Genomic DNA, 11,801 nt, shown 5'->3' with positions numbered 1-11,801 from the left:
TGATGACTTTCCTATCAGTCCAAATTATCTGAAAGGGCATTTTCCTCCTTGGTGCCGTATTTACATCCAAACTCATTTAGGTCTGGTTCACGAAAGTAGGACTGCTATATATCAGCGTCAGCAAAAAGAACACATTAAACCCTTCAAAGCAGGGCAAACCATTTTAGAAAATACATTTTATTTTTGCTTCAGTGTGACTTCCGGCAGATTAACGTGTGTGTGTTTGCAGAGGTGGTGACACCGGGACACATGTGGTACTTTCATTTGTTCTCTTTCAACTGTGCATGAGTTATTTTATTAAAGAGAATAGCAGGTCTCATGACCAAGGTAGAGAAATTATTGCATATCATTTTCACGGTATTTTTATTCGGAACCAAAAATTACTATTACATGAATGGAATTTGACTGATTTAGCTTCCAAAGTAGTTTCCCACATTTTATATTGTGTACAAAAGTTCAGTAGAAGTCATGTGCTCTAAGCAAATAGATTTCTAAAATATAACAACTTTGTGTGCTAGTATTATACCGTTGTATATTGGCTATCATTCCTTCTAATTAGACCACCGCAAAAAAAGCAGCGACTCCAAGAAATAGGGAAAGGACGCTGTGGGCGGCGCTGCTCTCAGAGGGAGAAAACAGTGGTGACACGATGACGGTGACGCCCGGCCTACAGGACTCGCAGTTCTCACCGCAGAGGAAGCAGGGGGTCGTGCTGCGCAGCGCGTCCGAGTTGTACGTTCTCGTTGCCTTTCTCGCTGTGAGATGGGGGGCAAATAATGTGATGATCAGCACATGACACGGCGTGAATGTCGCCGAAGAGGCACGAGACGGACGGCAGAATCTAACGACGTGTGGCTGCACTCACTGGGTTCGTAGTAGTCGTAAACCCGAACCACGGCGTCCCGCACGTGGGCCACTTTGTAGTCTTTGGTGACCGGAAGTCGGATACAAACCTCGGACTTGTTGAGCTGCAAACGGGGCCAGTGAAGTCAATATAACTCAATGTAACATTTTCTTACCTTTTTTATTCTGTCCATTGTTGTGAATATGTAAAAGTACCTTGTGATGTAGGTAGTCATGTCTATCTTTAAGTTAGTAAGACCGTAGTGACCTGTCAATCACAAGGTAGCCACTCCTCAAAGCATTTGACTCTAAATGAGACCCTCAATATACTCGATGAACATCATGCTATATTGACGAATAATCTCATGTTTACAGTGTTTTCGGAGGTAATAAATAAGGTGAAAAGCCGCTCATCAAAGAAGCGAAGAGGTAAAAGAAAAAAAAAAATCCCAAAGAAATATGATACGGGTTAGTCAAACACACAACCAGTGAGATTGTTCGAGTTCTGGTTTGACAAAATACAACTACAATGTACATGGAACGAGCCCATGACGAAACACTTACTGAATCTAGGTACAGGCTGACTTTATCAGGAAGGATCTCCACACTTCGGATAAGATCTGTTGAGGCAGCAGCTCCGGGAGAGAGACGGAAACCACTGAGCATGCCCACGTCCACTATGACCATCCCCGTATGAGGTATGGCCTGATTCGCCTTTAACCTACAGAGGACCAGGAAAAAGTACCAGATTATGGTCTGTTGTCTTGTGGATAATTTGAAATGCGTGACAACTTTAGAATAAAACGTGTGAAATGAAGTCAGAAACGGTCGCTCGGCGTAGCGGTACTCACGCCGTGCATATCGACAACAGCATGTGATTGAGGTCTGCTTCCCCAGTAACACCAACGGTTAATGAGAACGCCTCCTCGTCCTGTGAAAAAGCTTCGGTCTCCAAGTTGTAAAAGATGTTCATCTGGGATGGATTAACAATGTTGTTTTAAAAGTGTAAAAAAATAGATTTAGTTGCTTAAATTTACTGTACTGCCTGATCCGCCCCGCTAAAGGATATATGAAGATGCCTCACGGACATAACAGCATGAAGCGAGAATTAAATAGAGATCATCTCCGTATATATTTTCAACGATAAAGTATTGAATCGAAGTATAAACAGGATGTCAAGGTTTGTGAGATTGAGCACAATGAAATGATTAACCTCTCACCAAGGTCCTGCCATGAGTGCGTAAGTTGATCCGGAGACACTTTCAAGCTATAGTATAAGTTCCAGATGTTAATTGCTGGGAGTCCATGATCATGCTATATTTGAGTTTGGCTGTTTTGGTTTAGCATTTTCAACGCAGTTCGATGCGCTGGGTGACGGTAAAGTGCACAACTGCCGGGTTCAATTTATTCTGGTACGGTTGAATGTTTGATGTAGGAAAACATTCCTGCGTTGCGGGAGGTTGTGGAGTTAGTTTTCCTTAAATGAGAATTGTTTCCACAGAGTTCCAAAAGCTCCAAACTAATCCAATATGAACTCTACAGACAAAGAAAAACAGGACCATGTTATTACCCTACCTGAAATATTGCAAATCCTCTTCCCTCCATGTATATATTTAGGTTTAGATCTTTGTCAGAATTGATCTGAGGAACAAAGAAAGTGCAGTTATAGTCACATATTAAATTAAAATGCACATCCCAAGCGCAGGATTCCACCCAGGTCAGTTACCTCTTGGCTCATTAACGTCAGATAGGTGGTGGAGTTGATGCTAAAGAGTGACTCAAACGAAGACGCTGGGGCAGATACGTTGAGCGTGAGGTCGATGGCGACGGCGCCGCTGAAGGCAGCGTAAACTGCCAGGGCTTGGAGGGCGACCACTGTGTCCTGAGAGAGAGAGAGAATGCTCGCCAGTACAACGTGGACCCGAACGAACCGGTCAGCCGCACAGGTCAATAGATTGGATTGCGTTGGGTCACCTGTGTCGTCCCGTAGCCTCCCAAATGGTTCCTCTGCCTGCTTAACCATTTCAACATTTCAAAGCCGTCCACAAAGCTGCCGCGCTTGTAGAGCGCCAGCAGCACGTAGGAGGCCATCTCGATCTGTGCCGAGCGCGGCTGCCAGCCATGTGACCCCAGGCCGGCCGAGGATCCCCACATCATGACGCCGTCTTTGGAGGAAAATCACACTTTACGGCGTAGAATCTATTGTGCTTATGTGATTTAAGTTCTAGCACTTGGTGGCACAATACAGTAAACTCCTACGAATGGCACAAACGTTAACCTGGATTAGTTTCTAAATCAACTATTAGTATTTCAGGGTTGCTGAAGCAACATGTTTTATATTTTTGGCTGCACCATATTTCTTTTATCATCTGTAGTAAAAAAAAAAACGTTTGCAAATTTGTAATTTGAAAACAACCTTTTGTTTTTTAGCTACAATGAATGTGCTGATCATGACGTTATAAATTACAATGTTTATCCTGAGATATGTCTTCATGGTTTCTTCACCATTAAACATCTAATTTCTGGCAAAATTTACATCAAGGCACTGGTTATAAATGTATCAAATATTTGTAGTATCCAAAAAGTTAATCCGACATATCATCCACATGTTTCACTGGATTGTATGCATGCAGTATCAACTAAAATAGCAATAATTACAAGAAGGATTTAAGAAGTGACTTTTGCAAATTCCTTAAGAAACAAACGAATTACCTCTGTGGTCAGCTCTCCTGTTGAGCTCAGCCAGGGCAGCGTCGGCCACAGGACTTTTGGCCATAGCTAAAGCATAGGCCACCAGGCACAAGCTGTAGTTACTGACGATCGCTCCACTGGACACTTTGTTCTCCAGGTACCTTTGGGCCAGGGACATGTTGTCTTGGTAAATGTCCTTTACAAAGACAAACCAGGCAGAAGACTGTTACCAACAACTAGGGCCGTGACGGACCGCCGCCGGTCAGAGATCCTCATGGTTCATACTGGTGGAACGTGAAACGTTGATTCAAAACACATTTGAACATTAATGACTTAAAACTACCATTGGCATTTCCCCCCTATAAAATAGTATGACAAATATGACTATAAAATGTATTTTTTATGCTTTACACCAACACTCAAAATTATTTGAAGCCTTGTAAAGCAGATGATTCAATCGAGCAACAAAGGGATCTGTGTGCAATTGGTGTTGTGTGAAAAGTACAAAGGTTATGTTCGCTCCCTATTTGCCCTAAAATACACAAATTCCTAGAACTCACCACCAAGCCGTTGTCCTCCAGCAGTGCCATCAGCACGTAGGCAGTGAGTCCCACCGAACTATTATCCAGTCCTCCCTGCATCTCCGTGGAGATCAACCTGCCCACCTCCTCGAACTCACCCTGGGGCCCCTGCAGTTTGAAGAGCCAAGACGCGGCTCTGGACAGGACACTCTGGTCAACCTGCATGTAGGGCTGAGCCTGGAGGAGGCACCTCAGCACAAAGGCCGTCAACCTTGGACCACAGAAAGGAGAAGCTCCATGAGAGGCCTTTTAAGGCAACACTAGCGACGATTGAGCGAAACGAATGCTCTTGTGGCCTGCGGCCATTCCACTGTTGACCAACCATGTGCTACCGGAGGTGTCGCTGGCTCCGAAAGCGCTAAACGACCCGTCATCACGTTGGAAGGACAGTTGTCTTTGATATCCTGACAGAAGGAAATAGAACAAAGTTTCAAAATGAGTCCAATAACTAAACAGTATGTATACAGTACATGTACGACAGTGACTTGCCTTCCATCATGTGGCCCAGTGCTCTGCTCCGGATCTCTTCATTGTCCTCAGTTGATTTGTTCAGGTACTGGATAACATAAATACATGGAGCAAAGTGGATCATGTTCTGCTCCCCACAACCAACGGGCTTCTGAACCAGCGAGTCCAAGTTTCTGATGGACATGGCCAAGATGTCACCTGTGAAAAGCAGTAGATGACGGAAGGAGGAGGGAGTTAGCTGTTGCACAGGTCCATGAATGGCCTTCAAATCTTAAAGTTACAAGGTATGGAAGAATGGAGAATAAAGACTCTTCTGATTCGAAAGCTACAGTAGAGGAAAAAAAGTCAATTTTCTACATGACATGAAGTACAGAAACCACAAATATGGTCCCATCCGAGGAAAAATCTGGGCTCGCCTTTCTACTGTGACGAATTCCCAACATCAAGTGAAACGGCTGCTCAGAATCTGCCCACACATAAACATTCCCATTTGATGTCAATTATTCCTTGTTCACAAATGTTTCAGGACTCATGCCCACAATCATCATCTATTCACAATGGAAAATGTGGGAGATATTATACATGCTTAATGGAGTTCAAGCAAACGTGAAAAAGCCCCAAAATGGAACAGGGAGGACAAAACCGTGGACGTACCAACCAATGCCACGTGGGCCCTCTGGCTGCCCGCTACCACATCTGGTGGAAAGGAGAAGGAGACGGATCTTGAACTGCTGTTTTTCGTTGGTGCCATCTCCAGGAACAGAGTCTCTGAGAAGGAGTGTTCAAGTCCCTCCGGCTTCGAGAACATGGAAGTTATTTTTAGGAGTAATCTCGTGCCACGTAGCCCACTTTGTTTATGTACTGGGTATTATTATTGGATATCATCCAGTTCCCATCGTACCACACCTTCACAAGCAGTCTCCAAACAAGTGTGTCTGAGGCCTCGGCCGACATGGCCTCCACGGATACTTCCATCTCGCCCAGAACCACGGGCCTTATCGGGAACAGCGCTGGAGCAGCACAATGACTCCCTATGGTGAGTTTGTGGGCCGTCACTACAGAGGCATCCCCTTTGTCCACCAAAACAAACTCAAAGGCCTCACTCTGTGTTAGCAGCACAAATACCTGTTGAGAGAAACTTCTTTTGAAACATGGAATGTACCTTCTGTTTGCCATAGATGACAGGGATTTGTGGAAGATGCTAATAAATCATCAGGTAGGGAGTAAAGTACTACTTTCCAGGTCAGATGATTTACCAGTCTGGTTTTAGCCGGAATGTTCCACAAATGTAGCCGTCCATACCTCGATGTCGTGCTCTAAATGGTTGATGACGGTCACCTCCAGCACAATCTCCTCTCCTCTGATGAGGTACGATGGGACATCCAGAGACAAGGAGAAATCTTTGGAGACGGTCAGCTGTGAATAAGAGAACATACATTTCCAAAACAACTTTGGCTAACATTGGTAGTAGGAGAAATTAAACTCACAGTAGGGTTACGACCTCGAGAATTGTTAAAGCTACTACTATATTTTTATTTTGTTAGTCTGTTTGCTTCGGTCTTGTATAGCCACACCAATTGGAAATCGCTCCCCATGTCTCCTTTCCCCTTTCAGAGCAAACAAAGAAGCTCAACATCCTCTTTGAAAAATGACACAATTAGATATGCAGAGGCTATAGCGAATATTCAGTTACCTTTTGTGGCACAGAAGAGAAGCCCAGACCCCGTTTGTCTGACATCACCAGTGCAAAAGCGCCCAAAGACGTAACGCCATCTGGCACTGTTACTTTCCCACTCGTCCATGTTTGATTGCTGTTGGAAGAGAAAGACGAAAGTGCGACATTGAATGCATTCAATGTCCCTGAACACTCATTTCAATCGCCAGCACACTGTGTTTACCCTTCAGCACTCACGTCACGCCAGTGTCGAACCATAGCAAGGATTCGGCGGCGTCCATCCAGTGGCTCCAGTACTGCTCCACCATCAAGTCAGCTCCGCCTTAACACGCAGAGAGAGAAGAGATCAGTAGTGTAATAAAATCCAGTGGAAATTGTGGGTCAAATCTAAAATGCTAAATGGCCACAACAGAGAGCACCAGAAAAATAATTTAGGTGCCGTATTAAAAAGCATCACCTTGACTTGGTGTGCTATATATCATACCATTTGAAGGTCCATCAGGCTTGTTTTTCTGGTGTATTTTGGCATTGGTTATCATCCTAATATTACCTTCCTGTGGTTTGAAAGACACAAAGACAAAGATAACAATGGTAAACCTGTTACATTAGCTGATAATATTACAGCTAAAAGGGGGGGGGGGGGGGGGGGTTGCATTCAGATTTAAAAAGCCTGTACAGAGAAGTCCACTATCAGATCACGCATTGTTGGTGTGAAAGCCTGTAAAATATAGGTCAGGCCAGCAGGTGATTTAAGGAGTAAAGCGGTCTCCGCTCTGTTGATGCCCGAGGAGATCCCGCTTGTTAAACTAGTGTATTCTACTAGACACAATACACGGCATCTGTGCTATGGTGATGGGCAAAGGTCATTATTAAGACGGCCCACTGTGGTGAGGCTTTGTTTCCTTCGCCTCGCACCCATGAACAAGCCTCCGGTCCGCGACTCAGCACACTAACGTTACCACTTCTTAGAAACAACAAAGCAGACAGATGGATTACACCTAGACCAACCGGCTGTGTAGTATCTAACTGGGAAAAGTGTGTGAAGTGTTTCACAAAGAAAGAGAAAAATGACGCAAATCTGCTTTAAGTTTCAGAGATGCTATTTTGCGTTTCATAAAAGATATAAACTTTTTACCCCTATAAACCTTTTGGCAAATTAAAACGGGTGATCACACCTGCTCCGCTTTGAGGTCAGCAGGCGGAGCGTCGTCCTGCGTCTCCGTCACCACGACTCCCAACACGGACTTCGGTTCAAGAGCTGTCGCGGTGAGCGATACCGGCCCCCCTGGCTGAGCTTTGTCAGAGCTCCAGCTCAGAGAGCCCTGAGGAAACAAACACGCAAAGAATCACAGGCACGTCCGGGAGGATCCCGCGACTATCACAAAAATTCCGTAGAAACACATTGAGGAAGGGAGAGTACGTAGTGTTGTTGGTTGACGGGTATGTGCGCCGTGTCCATGGTGACCTCTCCGTCCGAGAGGATGCAGTAGACGGTGACGCGGGCCTCAGGGGACCAGGACAAGGTTGGAGTCAAAGAAAAAGAGGAGGGAGTCGTTGTCCCGGCGGCCAACACTTGCCCTCTGGAGCTCACCTAGAAGTACAACCATAAAAGTCATTGTTTGCTTTTTAAGGACCCTGACGTGGAAATGTATTATGTTGTTGAGGAAAAGAAAAAACTTTTTTTTATTTATTTATTTGCTTGATTCAAAATATCTGACCAAACATACCACGAAGTGCATCTCAGTTGGTTGAAAGGTGCTCATCACGTCTATCTGAAGAGGTATTCCAATCTGAAAGATAAGCATCCAATGTGAATTGTGTCTTGTTTCCATAATCAGCATCATCTCGTTTCTTTACCGACGTATCCCAGTGGTACTAAACATGTGTTTAGAGCTACCTGTACTTGAGAGTTATTGATTGGGGAGATCTGAATATAGGAGTCACTGGGAGAGACGTTGTTGTTGTAGACAGTCAGGGTCTCCTCACTGGATTGGAATCTTGCCTAAATGTCAACACAAGACACAGAAGATATGAAAAGATGTTAATTTCAACTTCAATAACCGTATCATCAACGTGTGTTTGCTTAGGCAAAAGTGAGGAAAGTAACTATAGTGTCTGTTAACACTGTTCTGAAGTTTATGGATTCACACTGAAACTACTCACATTACGTACAACAAAACTGGAGGACCAACATCCCTCGTGACGTTAATAAAACAACACCCACCCGAATGAAAAGCATCCCCATTTGATCTCGTAACTTGAGCCGAATGTGGACGTTCCCGTCCTCAGGCACCGGAAGCGTCAGAGTCGTCGGTTCGGCGGTCACCGTGGATGTTCCCTGACTGACTTCAATCACAGCAGAGTGATTCACATCCTGCGCGCTGAGCGGCTTTCCGTCGTACCTGGAGATCCTCAGCTGCGCAGGGAGACGCAGCGCGGAAGGAAAATAAAAAAAAAATGGGACATCAGTTTAAAAACAGATGTCGCATGAGCGGATTAATAATAATTCACTCACTTCCGCGGCGAAGAATAGAGACGGCTTCAGCGTAGGCGGCGAGTCGTGGAACGCCAGCTGGAATGCGGTCCTCGTGCGTTGGACTTGCACTGTTTTGTTCACTGTGAGGCCTTTGGGGGGGAGATGCTGTAGCAGAACGGTTCGAAGGGGCAACTGGGACGCTTGAACGGACAAGGCCTCAAAATGTACCTCACCTGTGGAATTGTCGGTAACACAGACTGAAACATGTACGCTGCTGGTGGTTCCTTGAAGCAGATCCTTGCTGAAGAAAAACCGCGTCGACCCATAGATCTGGAACGGAAAAGATGTCGGCCGGCGCCGGTCAGTGTGCAGAGACCTGCTGTGCCAACTGTAAATTAGTCATAAAGCCTCACCGATGTAGTTTGTATCGGCATAAATGAAGCTTTGGGAATCCCGTCGTCCAGAGTGACCGACGCAGTCAGTGTTCCCTGAACAGGTTTTCCACTCGGGTAACTAGGTGGGGAAACGAGAATAGCACTGCACCATATGCTGAAATGTAACGGCATGAGTTTGCATGAGTTGCTGGAACTCACAGGGCTCTCACTGATCCCGATATGTCCTCTCCAACGAGGACCCGCGAACGTGTCCTGAGCAGCACTTCAAAGTGGGGATGCTCTGCAACGGCAGACAGGGCAAGGAAGGGAATCAGTGACAGTAGCAATCGGCCACGTTCATTCTGTTGTATTAACTCTCAGAAGACTAAAGGTTGGAGACTGATTTTTTGAATTTTTTGGGGGGGAAAGGAAGTACTAATCCTCTGGGGACCATGATTCTGCACAATAATGACAGTAATCTCTCTTGATCGACTGACTGCCGTCCAGCATTGATATTGCAATAGACCTGATATCTATTACCGTAATGCTCCACAGTGAATGCTCTCGCGTCAGTGACGCCCTGTAGGGAAGAAGATTGAATTCAATGCCGCTTTTTTAATTCAAGTGAATGAGCAGTATTTCTTAACAGCATGGCGCACACAGGTAAATGTATTTATTTATTTATGTCAGGCCCACCTGTATGGTGGTTGTTATCACCCACTGTCCAACAGGATTTGGGCTCGTGTGGCCACGGCTGAGTTCCCACACCACAATCCCCATGTTCCCAGTGGAATTCCACCTGTCGACGATGTTCCCTCTGGGATCCTGCACGTGACAAAAGGACGTCACTCAAACATCCCACCGCCACACAAAACAAAAGATCCATTTTACTCCTCTGGCTTTGTTCTTTGACACAGACGTCCGAGACCTACCTGTAGAGCGAGGTCCACTCTGCCTTTGTACGGACGGTTATCGGACTGCACAGACACAACTCTGACTTTGACGCTGTCGCCTGGTTGGTAGCGCAATCTGTCCGTTTGAATGAAGGTGGAGACGTTCCTGGGGCTGAAGCTGAGGGTGGTGGTGTTGGTGAAAACGAGGTCGTTCTCTCTGTAGAAACTCACTGTTAGGTTCAAGGGGAAATTTGCAGCTGCAGTTCCAGGAATCTGGAACAAAAGTCAAAAGATATGAAGTAGAGAAAAGAGGGTTGTTGCGATGTAAGTAAAGTAAGTAAAAACCTTTTTTGAAAAAGTAAAAAATATACTAGGTCAAACATTTTTTTTTTACAAAAAAGTGATATGTAAGATAAAAATCCATCCATCCATCCATTGTCAAACCGCTTATCCTGCACACAGGGTCGCGGGGGGGCTGGAGTCCATCCCAGCCAACTTCAGGCGATAGACAGGGTACACCCTGGATTGGTCGCCAGCCAATCGCGGGGCTACACAGAGACACACAACCATTCACACTCACACAACTACGGGCAATTTAGAGTCCCCAATCAACCTGATCCCCAGAGCATGTCTTTGGACTGTGGGAGGAAGCCGGAGAACCCGGAGAGAACCCACGCAGACACAGGGAGAACATGCAGACTCCACACAGAAAGGCCACTGGGTGGAATCGAACCCAGGACCTTCTTGCTGTGAGGCAACAGTGCTAACCACCACGCCACCGTGCCGCCTAAGATAAAAATATGTAAAGAAATATTAAATTGGAAAATATTGCGAAATGTTTGTGTGTGTTTATGGAAAAAAATGCAAAAAATATTTAGTTGAAAACTTGTATGGGGAAAAAAAGTCAAAACTTGTGGAGAAAAAAGTCTGAAAAATAATTTAAAAAATATTAGCTGGAAAAGTATTTTGAAAAAAAGTCAACATGTTAGGTCGAAAAAGGCTAAAAATATGAACTCAGAATGTTCTGAAAAAATACGCTGTTGGTGCATTTTGAGACACTGAAAAGGTCATCTCATCATTATTGTTTTCTCATCTGTGACAAATAAACAGAAGTCATACTCACAGGAGGGATTATGAGGACTTTAGTTAAACCTTAAAAGAAAACACAACGGCTACTTTAGCACAAAAGGTCAAGTGATTATGCAAAATAACCCAAAGCCTCCTAGTCTCTGCAGTATCACCTCCTCGGAAGTCCTCTGTCTGCACAACTTTGGTGTTGCCATGTGCCACCTCAGCAGTCACCCTCCCAGGGAAGTCAGCAAGGACAGTGATGGCCAGCGAAGTGGGTGTCCCAGCATGCACCACCTCTGGACATGAGATCATAAACAATGGCCTTTGAAGAAAATTGAAAGAGCGGCTTGTTATGAATTAGCAAAACAAGTTGGAGCATGAGATTGAAAAAAACTGCATTAACATAGGGATTAAGACTGCAGTAGGACAATGCGAACGGACCACGTCTCTTACCTGGATGAGTTGAGGGACAAACAGGGAACAGCCGAACACACGACTGCTGCACACACCACCAGAGCCCAGATCCCATCCATGCTTCTGGTCCACACGTTCAACGCCTGGTTCAGACGCAGAAGTGACAGCGGCCGCTCCGCTCCGCGAAGTGACCTCGACCTTACGAGATCCCTCCCTCCCGTGTGTGTCCGCCAACGCCCCACGGGGGCCGCAGCCGCACGCCTATACGCACTCACACACACACACACACACACACACACCGGGATGCATGCACAT

At 45.5% G+C, this 11,801-nt stretch overlaps 1 protein-coding gene across 2 annotated transcripts; it reads right to left on the bottom strand.

The window, feature by feature from the left end:
* Positions 1-346: 346 nt before the first annotated feature.
* cd109 (CD109 molecule) lies at positions 347-11,720 on the bottom strand. Of its 2 annotated transcripts, none has more exons than XM_040200538.2 (32): positions 11,526-11,720; positions 11,243-11,394; positions 11,125-11,153; positions 10,041-10,274; positions 9,805-9,933; positions 9,649-9,688; positions 9,328-9,409; positions 9,148-9,247; positions 8,968-9,064; positions 8,774-8,883; positions 8,483-8,674; positions 8,156-8,260; positions 7,986-8,048; positions 7,679-7,849; positions 7,434-7,580; positions 6,743-6,812; positions 6,496-6,580; positions 6,277-6,394; positions 5,886-5,999; positions 5,490-5,708; positions 5,238-5,379; positions 4,605-4,781; positions 4,438-4,519; positions 4,095-4,326; positions 3,556-3,730; positions 2,818-3,008; positions 2,570-2,725; positions 2,419-2,484; positions 1,695-1,816; positions 1,408-1,564; positions 866-968; positions 347-755 (listed from the first exon to the last, which is right to left on the bottom strand). In XM_040200538.2, the coding sequence occupies exons 1-32, from the start codon at positions 11,603-11,605 to the stop codon at positions 556-558; spliced, it is 4,140 nt and encodes a 1,379-aa protein (XP_040056472.2). In that variant the 5' UTR covers positions 11,606-11,720; the 3' UTR covers positions 347-555. The 2 variants fall into 2 exon arrangements, with proteins under 2 accessions (XP_040056472.2, XP_040056473.2); XM_040200539.2 differs by having other exon boundaries at positions 11,243-11,368.
* Positions 11,721-11,801: the final 81 nt, after the last annotated feature.

This window comes from Gasterosteus aculeatus, chromosome 15 (assembly GCF_964276395.1).
Source record: "Gasterosteus aculeatus chromosome 15, fGasAcu3.hap1.1, whole genome shotgun sequence".
Classification (NCBI taxonomy): Eukaryota; Metazoa; Chordata; class Actinopteri; order Perciformes; family Gasterosteidae; genus Gasterosteus; species Gasterosteus aculeatus.
Note: the sequence above shows the minus strand (reverse complement) of the source record. Positions and strands in the feature narration are given on the sequence as shown.